The sequence below is a fragment of the Beta vulgaris genome, chromosome 8 (genome assembly GCF_026745355.1).
Source record: "Beta vulgaris subsp. vulgaris cultivar EL10 chromosome 8, EL10.2, whole genome shotgun sequence".
In the NCBI taxonomy this organism is placed as follows: domain Eukaryota; kingdom Viridiplantae; phylum Streptophyta; class Magnoliopsida; order Caryophyllales; family Amaranthaceae; genus Beta; species Beta vulgaris.
This window is the reverse complement of record NC_079209.1, coordinates 846,279-867,497: the sequence shown is the minus strand read 5'-3', so window position 1 is coordinate 867,497 and position 21,219 is coordinate 846,279. Positions and strand designations below refer to the sequence as shown.

The 21,219-nt window shown below is 33.0% G+C and overlaps 1 protein-coding gene across 1 annotated transcript; it reads left to right on the top strand.

The window, feature by feature from the left end:
• Nucleotides 1–5,968: 5,968 nt before the first annotated feature.
• On the top strand, nt 5,969–6,688 carry LOC104900508 (hypothetical protein). The gene has a single exon (XM_010687930.3). It carries the CDS (start codon nt 5,969–5,971, stop codon nt 6,686–6,688), a length of 720 nt encoding a protein of 239 aa, XP_010686232.2.
• Nucleotides 6,689–21,219: the final 14,531 nt, after the last annotated feature.

Here is a 21,219-nt window from a genome sequence, read left to right as displayed (position 1 = left end):
GTAAAAGTAGTTTGTTATGTACTTTTATACTATTATTTATCCCTGCTTAATGTTTATTAGCATCATGTTAGGTTATATATTTCTTTACTATGTAGTACTCGGCTTTGCTGATTACGTGTTTTGTGTGTGTATGTTGATCATGGCTATGCCTTATTATTCTTGTGATGACTCATATGATAAGCAGTCTCTCGAGATCAATAGAGCATCGTCCATGTTAGGTTTGAAGAGGATCCATCATGGGTTCGGGGCTTCGTGAATAGCTTTTGTTGCCTTTATTATTATTGTTGTTGACTTTTAATTTATTGTTTGAGTTTGACTTTATGTTGGTTGGACTTTAGTTTGGTTTTGGAGTTGACTTATGGTTGACTAAGTTATTATTTTCAAAGTATTTATTTTTTTTGCTGTAAAATTCTGAATAAGCCGATACGTTATCACACGGGCGATAATGCTTTAATAGTTCTCTAAATTTCATGGTAAAAAGGTATTTTAGAGAATAATGAATTATCATAATGTTACGAATGATCGGTACTATGCACGAGTGATTCTACTGGATTTAATTAATTGATGGAAGATCTCGTGAAAGTGATGATGCACCCTCTAACAAAGAAAAGTGGGAACACCATATAGCATGGAAAGAACTAGAGTAACTTCAAAGTAACTCCAAAAAGAAAGAAAAATAAAAACCAATGAAGATATGTGACATATGTCCATATGATTTTCCCCTTTTTAATTGCATGATTTATTAGGTGGTGCACCCTCAGCTTTGATAAAGACTAGCCAACTTAAATTTTGGCCAAATTAAAGAATTTAGCAAGTAGGGTTTCTACATCAACATATATATGGTGCATGGTATCATTCACGTAATTTCACCCTAGACTGCGGAATTTTAAAGAAGGGCAACGCATTGTAAGCATAAAACATGTAGCACTTGCTCATTGGGTGAGCTTTCTTTTTCCAAGTTTTTGCTTTATTTGTCAGAGGAACTTGAGTACAATGAGATAAGGACATCGATGGATCAAGTAAAGGCCTAAATAGCGAAATTTGTAAATAGTATAAAATATTAAAGCATAACATCTTAATATATAAAAAAATAAAAGAAGTATTAGAATATAATAAGATCTCAGTGACCATCTTATTATATATATAGTGGTGAAAATTTATGTTCCAAACTTATAAACTTGACATCAAAAATATCAATCAATAGTGCATTATTTTTGCAACGGAAAAAGGATGCAACTGATCAACCTTATACTTTTACGGACTAACACATGTTAACTATTATTTTTTTTTATTAGGAAATTAAGTCAGCCCAAGGACTAACCCCTACAAGGCTACTAGCCTGTAGGAAACACCAACACATTGGCTGGTAAGGCGTGCATAGCATGCTAAGGAAATAGCCAGTATAATGTTGGGGTAAGGATCGAACCCCTGACCTCAGGGGCCAAGGGGGAGCGCTCTACCCACTTGAGCTAACTCCTATCCTTTGACACATGTTAACTATTGTTGTTAATATATCCTTTGAAGTTTGAACCATTAACTAAATAGATGAAATTCGTGGAATTGATTTCGGTAACAAATAGGGTAACTGATTTTTGAATTTCGTAAATAGTAAGGATTAATTAAAGACATTTTTATGTTTGATGGTCATTAAGTGAATATGGAGTTTCAGTATCAAACGTCGGGAATATGTGATGCAATTTTCAATTCGTGATACTACGGGTCTGTTCTCTTCGGCATAAAACAGGTGAACTGAACTGAACTTATTGGAGCTGAACTGAACTGAACTTATTGGAGCTGAACTGAACTGAACTGAACTGATCTGATCTGATCTGATCTGATCTGAACTGAATTGAACTGAATTGAATTGAATTGAATTAAATTAAATTGAATTAAACTGAATTTAATAAATATATAAATAATATTTTAAACAATAATAATATGAATATTAAATAATAATTATAATGATAAGTAATAATAATAATAATAGTATTTTGGATATTTTTAAATGATAGTTATAAATAAATAATATTAATAATCATAAATTAATAATAATCATTAATGATAATAATGATAATTAATAATAATTATTTTATATTATTTGTATTAATATATTAATACTTGATGATGATATATAATAACAATAATATCTAAGAAGTAAATTAATATTAATATTTTAATAATTAGATTTAATAATATAAATTTATTTAGTAATAAAAATAATCATTGGGTTGGACCGTGAAAATTACATCATAAACCATCTTGACGTGATTTGATTGGTTTATGGGATAAAAAAAATGGGTTTATTTGTGCTTTGACCTGAACCATGTTCCTCCTAATAATAATGAGTACAGCTATAATAAACAAAATAATATATAGAAACAACAACAATAATAATAATACTTAATAGTAATGATATATATTTAAATAATGATAATAATGATAATAATAATAATAATAATAATAATAATAATAATGATAATAATAATAATAATAATAATAATAATAATAATAATAATAATAATAATAATAAGTAAAATAAATTAAACCAACATGATAATAATATTTAACAAAATGGTTATAAAAGAATGGAGCTGAACTGAACTGATCTGATCTGAACTGAACTGAACTGAAAATAAGTTGGGGAGAACAGGTGCTACATGTCCACTCCACACGCACAGTAAGAGTAGCCCCTACAACTATTGTAAATTGTACGTACAATGAAAATTTTATACAAGAGATTTTAATTGTTCATTAATTTCAAAAAAAAAAAAAACTTTCTATGTTTCTCTGAGTTATAAGAGTTGTATTGTCACAAAAATGGAATAATGGTAGAATCAGATCTATATCTAAGTAAAAAAAACAAATATCATAATATCACATGTATTTTCCCCTCCCGCACACAATTAAATGAGACATTAAGCAATAAAAATGTGTGTTTCAAGACTCAAACCCATGAACTCTCACTTACTGATATTCTAATGCACTAACCAACTACGCTACAATACTCATGTTGGTCTTTATTAGGGAAAAAATCATTTAAAAACAAGATACCATTTCTATTTTTGAATACTTCAGATATACGTTGGTAAATTATCCGAGGCGAATCATCCGGGACAAAAACTAGTTATAATTTATAAGGTCTTGATTCGTTTTTGAAAGATTCGCCCACGGAGCGAATAAATGTCTAGGAGCTTCTGACCATGTAAACAAATGAATATTTATAGATATAAAATGTATGTAGGGCTCCAATTCAACTCGTGGTCAATGTTAATTATAATTCCATTTTCTATAGAATCGAGCTTATCTTCACGGAGTCACAGTATTCACGTTGAAATGACAATAAACCCCTTGACCTGTCTACTTTCTTAATCTCACATACCCATTTTAAAAACATATGCACTAATTTAATCACTGTAGTGGAAAGCGTGTAATCAACTTAAACAGACCAATTCCAAAAAAAACAAGAGTTCACTAAACATACTATACCATATTGTGTAAGCCATATTGTGTACGGAAAAGACTTTGTCTACTCAATATTCCAGTGAATCGTACAAAGTACAAAGAAGGAGATGGAGATTCAAACATGTGACGTATCGTTCACAACACTTCAATCTTAACCATTAGGCCAAGACATACTTTGATACTCTAGTACATAATCAACCCATTAGCTAGAGATACACATTAATAAATATTTACGTACAACTCAGCAAAGTTGATATATATTTAGTGGGTAGATTGTATATGTATCAATCTTCTATTATGCTTGTGCCTATCTTAAAATAAGCAATAGTTTGGCCAGCACAATTATCAATGCGCAACTTTAACAATTGATGTCTTTGATTGATTATTATTGAAACTAAGAAAATTTTATATGTTAAAAATAAATACTTTTTTAGGGGAAAAGCTAGCTAAATTAATTCAAGGACAAGTTGTCCATCGATAAATAAGGAGCCACTTCTGCAGGAAAGTGATTCTCCTAAACTTATTTAGTACCAAAAGGAACTAGGTTAGCTAAGTGATGAATCACAAAGTTTCCATCACGCTTACATGCGACCATCTAACAGAATAAAAAGATAAGCAAATCGAAAAAATATCATGCAGAATAGTATCTAGATCAGAGAGAGAAAGAGTGTTATTTGAAAGCCGATTAATAAGTACTTGACAGTCCGATTCCAAGATGATTTTCTCCAAGCCATATCTCTTTGCCAATCGCACACCCATGGCTTTTGCTTTTGCTACGGTCAGTTCTGGAGCCCAAAAGGCCTTCACCCTTCGAGTAGCGTGAATAGCACTAAGCCACAAGAGTTTCGGGCAATCACGCATAAGCCAACCCAACCTTCTACTGCCAAGCACGTGTCGACGTTCAGCTTCACCATGTCATCAGGTGGCACAGTCCAGCTACGAGGGCTCGGAGCATTCAGGTTCAATGCGGAGTGATATGACTCAGGCTTGGTGAAAAATATCAAGATTACAACTAGGGATGGCAATGGGGCGGGTCCACCTGGACCCAGACCCGTTTATTTTTCACAGACCCAGACCCGCCCCAGATCCGTTAGGTCTAGATTTTTCAGACCCAGATCCGCTGGGTCCATGGGTCCTTACTGGGTCCTTCTTAGTTTTAAGTTTTCATCACATTTTTGAATATATGTAATTAAAAAATTTCGCCCTAATACATATATGTTCTTGTATCCATGGTTAAAACATTCTCTAAATAAAGTTTTAAGAATTAACTCATATAATATTAAAATGTTACAACTTATAAAGTGACATGTCTTAGTGGAGTTACAACACTAACGAATTCACAAAATCAAAACTCATAAAATATTAAAATGTTACAACTTATAAAGTTACATGTCTTAGTGGAGTTACAATACTAACGAGTTCACAAAATCAAAACTCATAAAATTTTAGAGTTTAGGTTTAAAAAAAATTCTAATATGTAAATGGGTCCGCGGAGCGGGTCTGGGTCTAGCATATGTGGACCCAGACCCGACCCGGACCCATTGGGTCTAAAATTTCTGGACCCAGACCCTTATAAATGGGTCGGGTCCTAGCAGGTCTGGGTCGGGTCCAGGACCCATTGCCATCCCTAATTACAACATTTACCAAGCGTAAATACCATTTTTTGTTAAACCCCGAGTCACCTCATCCTTTCTTCGTTTTTAAATAAGTGACACGTTTCTCCCAAAAAGCTCTCATATAAAAGGGAGAAATGTGTCACTTATTAAAAATCGGAGGTTAGTATATTGAAGCAAATCTTAAGACATCTTATACTTCCTTCGTTCTTAACACTTAAAATTGTTTTACTTTTGTACTATTTATCTACTAACTTTAACAACAACCTTTAATATCATATGAAATAAAAATCTGATTAAGTAATATATGTTTTTGGATTAGTCTTATTATGTATTTTCTAAATATCAAATAATTGATTATTAGATATATATTAATGGTCAAACAAGTGTGTTTACAATCGTACAAGGCAAAAAATTGGGAGTATGGTAAAATAGAGGATTTTTTTTTTTTGAAAAAAAAGTTGGTAAAAATGTGCATTTTTTTCGCTTATTATTATTTGAATTGAACTTTTAGATCATCTTAGATCTCATCAGATCAAATTTATCTTATGTTTATAATTTATTAAACCTTAGCAGATCTGCTTAAATTTATACAAACCTAAAACTAATTTTTCAATATTACACTCTAAATAATGGATTTTGAATAATGAAAAAGTCAAACCGTTTTACTAATTTTAAGAGAATAAAAGTATAATGCTTATTTGATGACATTTTGATTTTTGACTCTAGACCTTTCCCATGAGTGATGAGACACTATAAACTATACCAAGGGCAATATCGTCAACAAAAAATTCCAACATATATACCCTTCTCATCTAAGCTTTCCAACCCCAAAAAATTAAACCATTTTCAGTATTTTCTCTCTCCTCCCCCCAAGAACTAAGCCACCATTAATGGAGGCAGAATCTGTGCTTAATCTCTTTGATTCTTACTGGTTTAATCTCGAAATCTTCAAGAAAAAACCCATTAAAAATCAAAACTTTCCTGAAATACCCACATCAAATCCTGAAATTCCATCAACTCTCCCAACAATTCAAACCAAATTCCAAAAAATCACCCCAAATTATTCTCCAAAAAAACAATCTGAATCTTCTTCATCTTCACCAAATTCTGTTCTTTTAAATCTAACCCCAAAACTCCAAACAATATTTTCTGGTAAAATCTCTGCAGAATTTGAAGATTCTTCAAGGTCAGAAAAACTTAATTCACCATTGAAGGGTAATACTGTAATTAACAGAAGAAGAAAAAACAAGGGTTTTAGCAAGAGTTTATCTGACCTTGAATTTGAAGAATTAAAAGGGTTTATTGATCTGGGTTTTATTTTCTCTGAAGAAGATAAAGATTCAAACTTGGTTTCAATTATTCCTGGGTTACAAAGATTATCAATTAGTAATCATAATATAAACATTAATAATGATATAAATGAAAGTATTATTGATAAATCTGGTGGATTATTTTCAAGACCTTATCTTTCTGAAGCATGGGATGATTTGGAAAAAAAGAGGAGAGAGAATTTGTTGTTGAATTGGAGAGTTCCTCCACCTGATAATCAAATTGAAATGAAAGATTATCTTAGATTTTGGGCTCATACTGTAGCTTCTACTGTTAAGTAGGGAAAAATAGTGTGATAGTTGAAATTTCTAAATTTGGTAACTTTTGTAATATAATCTTTTTGATGTTTCCAGTAGTGGAAATAAATAGTAGCTTCTTTTTTTTTTTGAATTTTTGGTGGTTGTTTTTTCTCTTGCAATTGTAAATATGAGGATGTTTGATCTCTATGGAGTTACTTCTAATTATTAGGGCACTTCTTCTAGGTCACGTAAAGTCGTATTCGTATCGGATATAATATATATTCTATAGGAGTACTTATACGGTACCAGAGTAGGCAATAATCAGGGGGGAAGTCAGAAATTTGAATTTACGGGGGTCGAAACTCTATACATACACAACTAAATCTATTTACGGGGCCGAAACTTTTTTATATATATACAATTAAATCTTTAATTTATATACAGTTTTAGGGAAGTTAGCATAAATAGACGTCTTAAAATTTCAACTGGGGCCGCGACCTTCCTAGACTCCTCAAAAGCTTCACCCCTGGCAATAATAGTATGCAATTCTAACATAAAGTCAAGATTTATGTTTGATAATATGGTCAGACTCAAACTAGAGTGATTTACTTGATTAGTTCGCTGTTCTTGTTGTACCTCACCAGAATTTTGCTTCTAGGAGAAGTCGTACCCATCTTAATATTTTGAAATTTCGTTGTTTTTCGTCTGCTATACCTGAATGGTTAATTTCAAACTTGTACTTGTATCCGTCTCTATGCAACCTAATTTCTTCTATGTAATTCATGAGTGGCGGAGTAAAATTTTATTTTTATTTGAAGATATTTGTGAGAGGATGATTGATTGGTCAAATGTTGTGAAATTAGTCATGGAGAAGAAATTGTCAAATGCAATTGGTTGACTGTAACTAATCTTGTGAAAAATGTGGGTTATGTATATAACAAACTCGTGAATCACGCAGTACTTGAGTTATACTACAATAATCTTCTCAAGTTACGGCTGCTAGTGATTAGAATTGATACAAAAAATTCAAAACAAAAAAAAAACAACTATAACACCTACACTCAATTGATTGACTTGTTTTCTAAATGCAAATGGTTTTTGAAAAGTTAATTAATATAAATAATCTGAATTTTCACCATTATTAGAAAGTTTGTAGGTCAATAATTAAAAGTCAATTCAAAAAACTACTACAAGCAATTTTTTCATTTTAGTTTAAAAGCCACTTTTTTAGCTAGCTAAAAAGCCAATAACAAAATACTATTTTTTCTTGACCAAATTAAAAAGCTAAAAGCTAATAAAAAAACCATTTATCAAATATCGCCAATATATTCGACCGTTGCCTAGATGAAGATAGCTCACCTACAACTAGTCGGCTTGATTTTGAAAAAACTTAAGCTAGACAACTCGTACGTATCTTGGCAATCCAACTTTATTTTAATTATTCGATATTGGCAATATTGCCTATCCACTACCTAAAGCAAGATCATCAACATGCATAAAATACTACTAATAGTAGATTGCAATATTGCAAAATATGACCTGGTGACTGGTGTGGTGGATCCTCGTGTCATTGGGAACCAACTAGAGATGGGTATGAGCCGGGCCGATACGATTTGGATCCGGACTGGCACGAGTCCGCTCGAGGCCTGGCTCGTTGTCCGTTATGTGGACCGTGGACCTGTCACGGTCAAGAAATTTTATTTCAGTCCCGTACTGGCACGAGTCTACCTAGGTGGCCCGTGGCCCATTGCCCGAATGTCCTTTCAATCGTTTTTTAGCCTAAAACTGTCAAAAATTTGAAAAAACAACATAAAATACGAGTCAGGCCCGCAGGAGCCTGAGCCGGTCCGTGGACAAAATCTAGAAATTTCAGGCATGACACGGCCGTCACTCACAGGCTTGGGCCCGACCTGGCCCAACCCGTCATTTCCCGAAACCTGCGGGCCGAGTCCGTGAATAAATCTGTCCCATGCCTAGGTGTAGCACCAACCTATCAACACATCTTTACCATGTTTGACTTTCTAATTTATTCTTTATACTTCTACCATGACATAAAGTTTGGAATTTTATATTAGTGGGTAATATTTTGAACTTATGTGGTTTTTATAGATTGAATGAAGTTCAAAACTTGCCAAAATGAGTCATGATAGAAGTATTTTCAAACACCCTAGTAAACTTTTATGAGTCTTGAGGAATGAGGATATATGTCTTTGGTTCTTTAAAAATTACAACTGATTTTTATGTTTGTTGATACATAACTATAATTATTAATGTTTGGAATTATTTATTAGTTAAATTAATAATTATTTGATATTTTGAAATATAGATTAAGACAAATAAATAATATTTTTACATAAACTTAACATTTTCTTTTTATGAACTAGAGACTTTTTATGTTATATCATTGTATTTATTCAATTTTTAAGTTACACTCCAACTTTTTAAAAATTTTACAAAATACTTCAAATTTACTTTTTTAACGTGCAATGCTGCTACTGTTAAGCAAATGTCATCAATTTCATTTATTTTTTGCAACCCAGTGAACTAATCTACTTGTACGTAGTTTAACTTTTTATAGCAAGCAATAAGATGCTATTACATTCAAAGAAAATCAGAATACAACTCAAGAGGTGTAAAGAAAATGGGTAAACTTTCTATGTTGAGGAAGAATTCCCCATCACCCTAAACTCTCAAAGCACATAGTTTAACTCTTATAGAGACTTATTAAATTACATGAAGTAAATGAACTCAATTGACACATAATTAGTGCCGGGGGAATTAAGATGCATTAACAAAATATAAGTTATGAAAATATTGTACAGATCTTAAAAAAGGATTGAGGTACAACGTAGAAATTGAAGAAACACAAAAACATAATGTAAAAATTTACCCCTATTGATTAATAACTCAGTTTTTAGGTTCGAGTTACACCCCGAGTAATTATATATTTCATTTATTAATATTTTAATTTGAAATAATAACATCAAGTATCATTTGGCCGTTTAGTGGTTAAGACATTATTATATATACTTGTGATCTTGGAATCGAATCTTACATAGTGCATTTTCTATTTTTTTTAGTTTATGTGGACTACATAGCATAATACTCCAAGCGAAGGCGTCATGTGACATCGTTCCTTGCTTAAGAACGCCTTTTAATATATTAATATAGATATGGTCAAAGAGGGATATATGAATAATACAAAATTCAAAGTGCAACAATTATTAATTGAGAGAATATACAATATATAATAGGCACTTTCCTAATCCCCAAAGCCAGGAGATGGTGCCATTATTTACTGTTTGGCTCTCTCCTCCAATATATAGTGTAGAATAAGAGAATGTCATCCAAAACTTGGACTCACTTTGGTTCTTCTCCAATGCTTTGTTATCCACAAATCCTCTAAAACCTCCAATTTTTCTCAAAAAAAACTTATCAACAACAACAAGAAACAAACTTCAAATGATATCATTCCAAATTTAGAACCACCCACATCAAAAACTGCAGCACTAAGCCAAATTCACTCACCAAACTACCCAAGTCTATCAAATGATTCCTCCCTCAAAGAGATCATCCCAAACAAAATCGTAGACGTCTATATTTGTCAAAGTACCAACTCGACCAAAAGCTTAAGCAGGTGGTTGGAGTCCCAAGAATAGTTTTATATTCTATCACGCCCCCTCACTCGAGAGCTTAAGAGAAGGGAAAAGAAGAATTACTTACATGATATGCAAATTTTCACATGTAATGTTGAAGGAAGTGGTGTATATGGATATGATAAGGTGGTAGAGATGCTTTCATGTAATGATCATAAGGCCATGAAGAAGCATTTGAGAACATGGGCTGTTGCAGTTGCCTTTACGGCCGTGCATGATAGTGATTCTTTCATGATGGTTGCTTGTTCTTGAGACTAATTCTATATTCTTTCATAAATATTTTGACTGTTTTTTTACATAGATTACGTACTTCCCCTTAATTCTTAGACTATGTTGCTTGTAGGTTCTCTTCACTCTAAATAATACTTCCTCCGTTTAGAAATAGTTGCACCATTTGCAGAATGTTTACTATTCACATCTTGCACTTTGATTGTCTTTCGTGATTTGTATTTTTAGGAAAAACATAGTCATATGAGATCTTGTTAGATTCGTATCAATGTATATTATTTTAATCAAGTAAAAAATCCCCCGAGCCTACACAAATAACTTTTTCACACATGCATAATGGGTATTATATGTTTTGAATATTGTCCAAGTTAACTGTTTTGGATACATACTCTTGTTTTTTAAGATAGGTAAGAATGAAGATCTTATCGAGCTTAAACCTCTCGCAAATAACCCTGACCTGGGTTAGTGTGCTAAATAATTGGAAAGCGCGGAGAAAATAAGGGGATCTCCTCCCTCAAAGTGCTCCTAACAAAAATAAAACCTCCTAATCATGAAGTTGGAAGATAGAATATTTTCCAGTTAACCAAATCTAGCTTGATTTGGATATATACTCTTTGCCATGATCCCATGAGTCCATAGATAAGATACTGTCATATTGGGCCTATGTACGTTAGCCGTTAGGAGTAGTAGACTTAAATTATATTAGTCCAACACAAATCCTTTTGCTTTTACATTTGTGTACAGAATGTGAAAATACACATTTTCTTTTTGGTAAACTGTGTGACAATACACATTGAGTTTCGCTTACTGGATAAGATTCATAAATTCCTAATTATCCTTATCAATATCAAGAAATAAGATTAAACGTATAATTTTAAAAAAAATTACCTTAATAATGAATGAAAATAAGATTATGGTTTGATTGAAATGAAAATTTTGCATGGGATGACTGAAATGATGAATAAGATTGTGGGATGAGTGATGCCAAGTGTCAGTTTTTGGCTGGGTTTTAGAATATAGTAACTAGTATTTGGGACAGGGCGTTGCTTCGGGTTGGTATTGTTTTCCGAACTTGATATGCATTGTTTTCCATTTCCATTAAAATATAGTAAGGAAAATTCAATATTTAAAAGGTACAAATATAATAATGCGGACAATTAAAGCATGATTAAAAGTTGGTTGAGATAGTAGTCGTGTCATGTACAATGACAAGAGGTCACGGGTTCAAATCTGGTTGCAAGCTAATTTTAATTTTGTTAATTGGCATTACTTTTAATTGACCCTAACAAAATAAATTTGAACTCAAAGCCATTCAAAAAAATATTTGAATTTAATTAAAAATTTAAACTTAACGAAAAGACGACCTCCTATTATCATATGAGATAGCTAGTATTATGAAATTCATAACACACACCATAATAAAAAAATGAACTTATAAAGTTATGGATTAAATTAATAGATACATAGTCTAAAGGTCCTAAACTGATACAAAAGTGTCTTACATTGATAAAAAAAAATGTCATCAACGCAAACTCTTCTCAATCATTGACGTGTTTGAGCTTAAGACACATGAGAAACAAATATTATCAGGTAAGATGCTGAATTATCTCCATGTAATTTTCACACATAATTCTTAAGTGTCTTTATCTAATTTTTCCTGAACTCATCTAAACTTACTTAAATTCAATTAAAACTTATTTGAACTTATCTAAACTTAATTAAATTTATTTTTATAAGATTATGGAATATATTGGAACTTACTCGAAATTTATCCAAAATTATCATAGCTTATTTGAATTTATTCAAACTTATTAAAACCAATCTGAATTTATTAAACTTAGGAGAAGAAAACACGTTTTTATTTATTAATAATTAAAGATATTAATAGTAAAATTAGACATTAACAAACACAAAATCAGAATATATCTTTCAAAAAAACAAAATAAGAATATATATAGGGCAACTACATTATGAGTAGGTTTTCCCCTAACTCAGGAGTAAGTTCGTACAGTACGACAAACATCTGCGAAGCTGCCTATATAGTGAGCCAGTTAGGGATATTCGATACTATAATAAAAGTTGTGGTGCTTCTTTGCTGATATATCACATGCCCAACCTGAGGACAGCAAACTTTAACAAGGCTGAGTGTGAGATACCATTATTTTGTAGGACTTCGGTGGCTTTATTAGCAGTTAACAAGAAAAGACAGGCTCCTTAACCTATACATGGGTATGGGACCCGTACGGCCCGACTTATTCACGGGTCCGATCTGCAGGCTTGGGGGAATGACGGGCCGTGCCGTGTCGGACAGGTCCCGAATTTTCCAATTTTTGTCCAAGATCCAGCCCGGGCTCGTGCCTCCTGCGAGCTTGGTACGTATTTTATGTTATTTTTTCGGATGCTTGGCAGTTTATACTAAAAAATAAAGAGAAGGGGTTTGACCCACCGATCATATAGGCGGGCTCGTGTCAGGCCGAGCCTAAAATAAAATTTCTTGGACAACGGGTTGGGGTTGGGCCCAAAATGGGTCAGGTCGACCAGCCCGTGTGCTGGCCCATGCCACCTTTACCGGGCTTCACCCATTGTATCAAAAATCACACAAGTATCCGCCATTTGGTTGCTCAAGAATAAGACTAATTATAAATATTATTTTGACAAAAGCTACAACTAGACTAAACAAACCTGTTAGAAACTGACAGTATGCAATGGCAAAAGGACAATGATTTCAAGGTTGTGCCGTGGTAGGAGGCCATTGACTTGAAAGCAATTACGGCACGACAACGGTGGTAATTGATCTGGCCGGAAAGCTCCCCAAGGTTTACACATCAGCCTATACTGCCACCACTAGCAGAATAGACCTTGGAGAATAGCGAGAACCCAGGAAAAGAGAGAGAAGAGAAGATGGGAGAAGAGAATGGTTCGTGTGTATATTGAATTGACCAGAAGCACTGATTTTATAGGAGAAAATCAGGCCGAAAAAGGGAAAGCAGTATATGGGAGGGTATTAAGGGATTGTCATCAATCCTGTAACGGTAATCTCCAACGGTCACACACGCGCTCAGCCCGGGTCCAAAAAGTTAGTTGCGCCCGGCCCAAAACCCAAGGCCACGGCCCGGTCCAGGCGGGCGGTGCGCGTGTGAAACCAAACATGATATCCAACCACAAAAGCATCTCAAGTACCAACTCAATAATAGGAAGGAGGGAGGGAAAATAAAAACAAGGAAGTATCCCCCACCCCTACAAGCAATGTGGGACAATATAATAAAAGAAGCTAAGGCTTTTCAAGCCTTAACTCCAACAAAACTAACAATTAAGGAAAGCATCTAAAACCATTAGCCAAAATATGAGCTCTTTGAACTTGTGTTCTTTCCACTTTCCGGTGCATACAAACTGGAAGAGACGAGGCAAGAGCAATGAGATGGTGTACCATCCATTTGAGAGATACGTTAGATATATCGCCCTTTTTGTTTGAATGAGATGGGTATCAGTGAAGTTGCTTAGCATATAGATAACAGTAAAGCCTTTACCAATTGGCAATTGCCCATTGTATACAATACAGAACTGCAAACAGTTCAGCTTGCAACGCAATTTTAGCAATAAAATGAAAACCACCACAAGAATTGTGAGTATTAGGCGCATTGACCACAAACCAACCTGCTCCAGCTGCTTTGAGAGTCACTTTATCCCAAAAAAAAGTAAGGGCTTTAAAAAGTGCGTGGTAGAGAGAGTGTAAAAAATGCGAGAGAAGTTCAAAAATAAGAGTTAGGTTCCAAAATGTAAGATTCATAGTGCAAAATTTGCATTTTCATTGAACAACACAAAAAATGAAGGGATGAGTAGAAATTTTACTTCATACTCCTTTCGATTTTTTATTTTTCACTTGAACTAAGAAAAACTACAAAGGTAAGAGAAGGAGGTTGGATGTATATACTAAGAAAGAGAGAAAGCTGATGATGTCTCTCATCTATATTGACTATCCATTTAAGGCAAGTCATCCACTTCTCATGTTGGCCAAAGCACTATTTATTGAGGCAAATTGCTAAAATGTCGAAATAATATTTTTTTTTTCTTACAGAAACAAAAAATCCAATTACGCATGACAAAATGTATGTCCAATTACTTTAAAAAAAATTAGAACCATTTTGTTTATATAACATTTCCTGCCATATATAAGAATTATAAATCCCACAACAATGTACTTTCGGCTCGTTTGGTAGTTGGTCATAAATGGTGGTAATGAGAATGAATTTGTGTGTAAATTTGTGAAAAATATCATTGTCCATTCCCATGGTAATGCTAATTTATCCTAAAGTGTCCACTTTCCTTCTTGAATTTTCATTCCCATCTAATTCCACCTTGTAGGGTGGTAATGAGTGGTAATGAAAATTGGTTCCCCTTGGAGACAAAAACACAAGTTAGGGTGAGATTGCTTGCCCATGGAGAAAAAAATGTCTCCCCATGGAGATTTTAAGGGTCTTTTCCTAATAAAATTACACTTAAAATTCATTCCCATTACCACAATTTATTAACGACTACCAAACGGACCGTTTATGTAACTAAAATTCTCTTTCTTTATGTTGTTAAGTACTCTTTCTTGCTATTGTTAAATACTTAACTGTTAGATGATAAGTAGGGGGATCGATCAAATAATAATTAGGCAAATAAACATACTACCTCCCTTTCTATTATTTGTAATCGTTAAACATTTTCTACTCACATTTTATGTCAAATCGTTCCAAATAATATGAAACGAAAGTAGTATTTGTTTGATTAAACATCTTCCTAATATATTTTGGAGCCATCCCATGTGAGCGCCAGTTGTTTAATTTCTCATTGGCTATGCATACAATTTTCCTCGTTGGACAAATCATTTTCACCTTTACAATTTCAATAATTTTGATGTGTAAGGATTCCTACCAATTTTCTACATTCCATGTGCATTATACAATATGACTTTATCATATGATCAATTTCTAATATAAGGTTAACAAAACCCATGCTGTCCAACATAATGATTATTGTTTGTAGTACTGAATTTGGTCTGGAGGAAATATGGAAAAGGATCAATAATTACATGTGCAATCTCATTGGAGATACACTAAAAAAGTTAATCAAAAGCCCCTTTAATTCCTGAGTACGTAGGGCTAATTTTAGGTCAACAAGGTTGTTGAATCCCCTCATTAATCAATATTTTCTACCTCCTAAATACATATAAGAAATGGGAGGTATAGTGACACTTTAACTAGCTTATACTCAGCTCCATTATTAAATAGAGTTCTCATTTATCAAACAAAGCTTGATCTAGTGGTAAAGATTTGGCCTTACACTAGTGGAAAAATGAAGAAGGGATGCGTTGAAAAAGGCCCGTAGGGCTGCCTTTTTGACAGCAGCCCTTCAGTTTTTAAGTAGGGCTGCGCGAAAAGCGCAGCCCTTAAGCTAGAAGGGCTGCGCTAGTTAGGAAAATGCACAGCCCTTCTAGCTCAGAAGGGCTGCGCTTTATCCTAACTAGCGCAGCCCTTCCTACAAAAAAAAAAAAAAAAAAAATTTGACATTTTTTTACTCATAATCTCACGTTTTCTGAAATTAAACAGAAGAGAAGAGAAACGAAACGAAAATGAAAATACTAAACCCAAAACAAACAAAAAAGAATGAAACGAAAATGAAAAAAACGAACAAAAACTAATACAAGAAATTATAGATCTGAAAATACAAGAACATTAATCAAAACAAAGATGAAAATACAAGAACATTAATCAAAACAAAGAGAAGAATACAAGAACATTAATCAAAACAAAGAGAAGTATACAAGAACATTAATCAAAATAAACAAAGAGAAGTATACAAGAACATTAATCAAAATAAACAAAGAGAAGTATACAAGAACATTAATCAAAATAAACAAAGAAGTATACAAGAACATTAATCAAAATAAACAAAGAGAAGTATACAAGAACATTATAGATCTGAAAATACAAGAACTACCTCCAAACATAACCTAATAATGTTTAAATACATAAAACAAAACCCTAATACATAATTTAAGGGGAAAAAAAATTTCGGAAAAACTTAAAATGCCTATTTGGAGGCTTAAACGAACTCGGATGGCTTAAAAAGCCTAAACGTCACAAGGCTGTGAGTTTGACTCGTTGGCCCGTTCCGCTTCCGAAAAGGTATGACAATAGGCAATCGGACTCCGTCGACATGTTTAATGCAAATCATTTCAAGGTTTTTGTCGCAAATGTTTATGGGAGTTTTTGAGAGAGAAGAGAGGATGAGAGAGAAGGGAGGATGAGAGAGAAGGAGGAAAGAAATAGTACGTGAGAGAGGAGAGAGAATGAGGGATAATATATTTAACGAATCCCCGCTCAATATTTCAAAGCCCGCGATTTCGAAATTTCAAATTTTTTCAGGAAGGGTTGCGCTTTTTTTAAAAAGCGCAATCCTACATAGCAGAAGGGCTGCACTTTTAGGAAAAAGCGCAGCCCTTCTGCTATGTAGGGCTGCGCTTTTTTAAAAAAGCGCAACCCTTCACTAGTAGGGCTGCGCTTTTCCTTCTTGCGCATCCCTTTCTGTTTTTTCTAGTGGTGTCAGAAACAGATCTGACCGCTGGGTCAACCTGATTCTGACCTGACTTGAACCTGGTTCGACCTGTGAGGGTCAGTCCCCAGACCTGACCGAAACCTGACCTGGGATTACCCAGACCTGACCGCACCTGGCAAGATTATATGTTGACCTGACCAGACAGACCTGCATTAAAACTCAAACCCGACAGTACTTAACCAGATATTACTAAAATTCAATTTTTTTTTATATCTATAAAATCATTTAATATATAAATTTATAAATTTTGTTATACTTAATAATTTAGTTAAATAAAAAAAAAATTATATTTAATTTAAGAGTTAAACTTGAAATATCATTTACTTGTTTATATTATCTATAATTATCTAATGTCCCCATTCTCAAATAATATTAAAAAATATCTTATTAAATCCTATATACCAAATTTATTATTTCATTTTAATATTCTACTAAATTTTCCTCATTTTTCTACCAAATTATCCAATTTTAATATTCTACCAAATAATATCTCACATGCTCGTAACACTATACTAAACAACAACATATGAGCTCATAAAAAATCTGCAATTATAATAAATTATATTTAAAAAATCAAAGTTTAGTGAAATTAAATAAAAATCACACAAAAAGAATAAATGTGAAATTATATGAAATTACATAAAAATCAATAAATCTGGGGACAAAATTGAACATATTACACAAAAACAAAATTAATCAACACAAAAATTAACAAATCAAACTAAAAAATCGAAAAAAACTTGAACAAAACTAGATCTGGCCGGACGAAGCGACGACGACGGCGAGCGACAAGAGAAGACCGAAGGCGACGAGCGAAGACCGACCAGCGACGAGTGAAGACCGACCAGCGAGGAGTGAAGACCGACCAGTGACGAGCGAAGACCGACCAGCGAAGACCGACGACGAGCGAAGGCCGACGACGACGACGAGCGAAGACGAGTGAAGACCGACGACGAGCGAAGACGAGTGAAGACCAACGACGAGTGAAGACCAACGACGAGCGAAGACGAGTGAAGACCGACGACGACAAGCGACGAACGAAGATCGACAAGGGATGGAGTGGGAGGGGGTAGCGTCGTGGGGTGATTGTGAGGGTGGTAGGATGGGGAGAGAGAATGACAGAAGGAATAAAGGGTGGTTGGATGAAAGAGGGATGGGGATTAGGGTTTTAGAAAGGAGAGATGGAAGAGAGAAGGAAAATCAGAAATGGAAGATGAGTTTGAGTCTTGGAGAAATTGATGGTTAGATTTTGTTCCTTCTCAAATCAAGGGTTGTAATTCATGATCCATGACATTAATCTTTGGCCAATAGGAAAAGAGAATTATCTAACATATGGATTGATGACTTATCACATAATTGACAATCTTATATTTTTTATATTCTTACTAATTCTTATCTTGGTTTAGTAACTTCAAACTTTAATAATTAGTCAATTATTTTATTAATTTGAAATTTTGGTTATTTTGATTGAAATTATTATGATTAGTGTATAAGTATTTTTATTGAAATTATTGTGATTAGTGTTTAAGTATTATTATTTAATTATGAGTTATAATCTTACTAGTTATTGTCTTGGTTTAGTAACTTACTAACTTTAATTTGAAATTTTGGTTTTTTTTATTGAAATTATTATGATTAGTATTTAAGCCATAACTATCATTTATTAATTAGCATTATTATTATTATTATTATTATTATTTATTTAATTATAATTGTGAATTGAGTTTCTAAATTTAACATGAAGACTACTATCTAAAATACATTAATCTATATACTAATTTAGTTTAGCCTAGTGATTATTACCCCTTACATTGGCTTCCGTCGCGTTCTACTCGTATTAGCTTGTGTTGATCGACTTTAACCATCATTATCACCAATTGTGATCACATTATACTCGTATTGTTTTTTGGTTAATGATATGAGATTTAAAAAATGATAATGTTTATGGACAAGGGAATAACCGAGTAACTGACTAAGAGTTAGGTTACTATATGGTTGTGCTACTTATGAATACGACCTCATTATAATCACTTAGGCCTAACATAACCGTCGTTGTAAACACATGGATGTATGATTGACATTTGTTATAGTATTATAACATATTAAGATTCGTTATACTAATTTATAATCAATAGTGTATTAGACTGGTTTTGCAATTATTTTGATATCAATCTTATATTAAAATGATTCAACATATTAGTAATTATATTGTTATTGTTAGTATTCATGTTCTTATTTGTATTCCTATTGCTATTGTTAGCCTTGTTATTATTACTGTTATTATTTGTATTTTTACCTATTATCATTGTCGCTTTATGTTTATTAGTATTATTATTCTCATTACCATCATGGCTATTTTACAAACTTATATATCAATCATAATGCTTATAATAATAAATCATCAATATAAAGTTTGAAATTAATTGTCTACTCGTTATTATTATCGTTGGTTATAATAGGTAATATTAAAACATATGAAGAGTCGTTCTACTTCTTTACTCATTAGAGTGATTTTACGCAATTGATTATCGAAATAAGAGTTGACTAAGAGAAGTTAAGAGAAGACCACAATACTTTTATTAATACGATTCGTTTACATATATATACAAAGTTAAGAGAAGACCACAAATACTATACTAGTATTAAACTATAGTATAACATAAAAACAATTAACTTAAAATAATCTTATAGCTTATAAAGACAAGGGAGTGTTATTGTTGTTAATATTGTACTAGTATCAAACTATATGGTTGTTAAATGCTAACAAGTTACTACTTGTTAACTATTTTAGTTAACTTATGATTGTTATTGTTAACAGTTAACTTATTTTAATAAGTTATGATTAACTATTTTACTTAACTTATGGTTGTTACTTGTTACATGTTCTTATGATTAACTATTCATTTTCATTTGATGTTTATTTGTAGTATTGTTCTCATTACCATCATAGCTATTTACAAACTTGTTATCATAATGCTTATAATAATAAATCATTTATATGAAGTTTGGAATTGATCGTATACTCGTTATTATTGTCGTTGGTTATAATATATAATATTAAAACATATGAAGAGTCGTTATACTCCTTTACTCATTAGAGTCGTTTTACGCAGTTGATTATTAGAAATAAGAGTTGACTAAAAGAATACATTAAACATAACGGTAATCAATATAGTGTTTTTATTGATTTTTCGTTGTCATCCTTATACACGCGCGCGCGCGCACACACACACACACATATATATATCGATCTTAATACTTTTATTAATATGATTCGTTTACAAAATACATAACAAAATCAAGATGACCCGACCAGGAGTTACCCGAAGCTGAATTGGCGTACAATAGCGAATGGACCCGATGTTTCACAATGATCGAACTAAGGTCATTCCTAATTCAACCCGAGTACATTTCACTTAACTCAACCGTACATGGAACTTAAATACGACCTTCGCAAACCCGTCAAAAAAAATGTCAATGGACGATTATACCCGGGAATGGATCGACTTGTAAATGGAACGTTCAGACCTGTCCGGCACCCGGGAATCCAATGATTCAAATGTGTTCGACCCAGTTGAACAAAACCTGACCAGTCATGACCCGGGGCACTGACAATCAGAATCCTGACCTGTCCGGGTATGACCTGGTTCGCCGTGGGTATACCCAGAACCTGTTTACTAACCTGTTTTGACACCACTAGTTTTTTCCCCTAGTGTTATGACTTCAAGGTCATGGGATCAAATCCCACTAGGAGCTCCTTGGAGATGAGGTTTTCCTTACCATCTCCCCTCCCTCCAAGGAGTCTGACCGACAAACCTGGCTGGTTGTACATGTGCGAGGTGTCAGTTCAGTAGGATCCCTTCATCTTACCAACTTAAAAAAAAAAATAGAATTTTCATTTCTTTTGGATACAAGTATTAAGGTGAAATTATAAGTGAGACTTTAGTCCTTATCAAAAAATAATTGAGACTTTAGTTGTATTAAATCAAAATTAAAAATTGAAGTTGAGGATATTGTAACACTGGATGGTAAGAGGTTCCTCATACGTGAGTGTGTTGCATATCTTGATTGTTTTACAACGAAATAAAG

Coding starts and splice junctions, on each gene's coding strand:
- LOC104900508 (XM_010687930.3), top strand. CDS start 5,969: ATGGAGGCAGAATCTGTGCTTAATCTCTTTGATTCTTACTGGTTTAAT.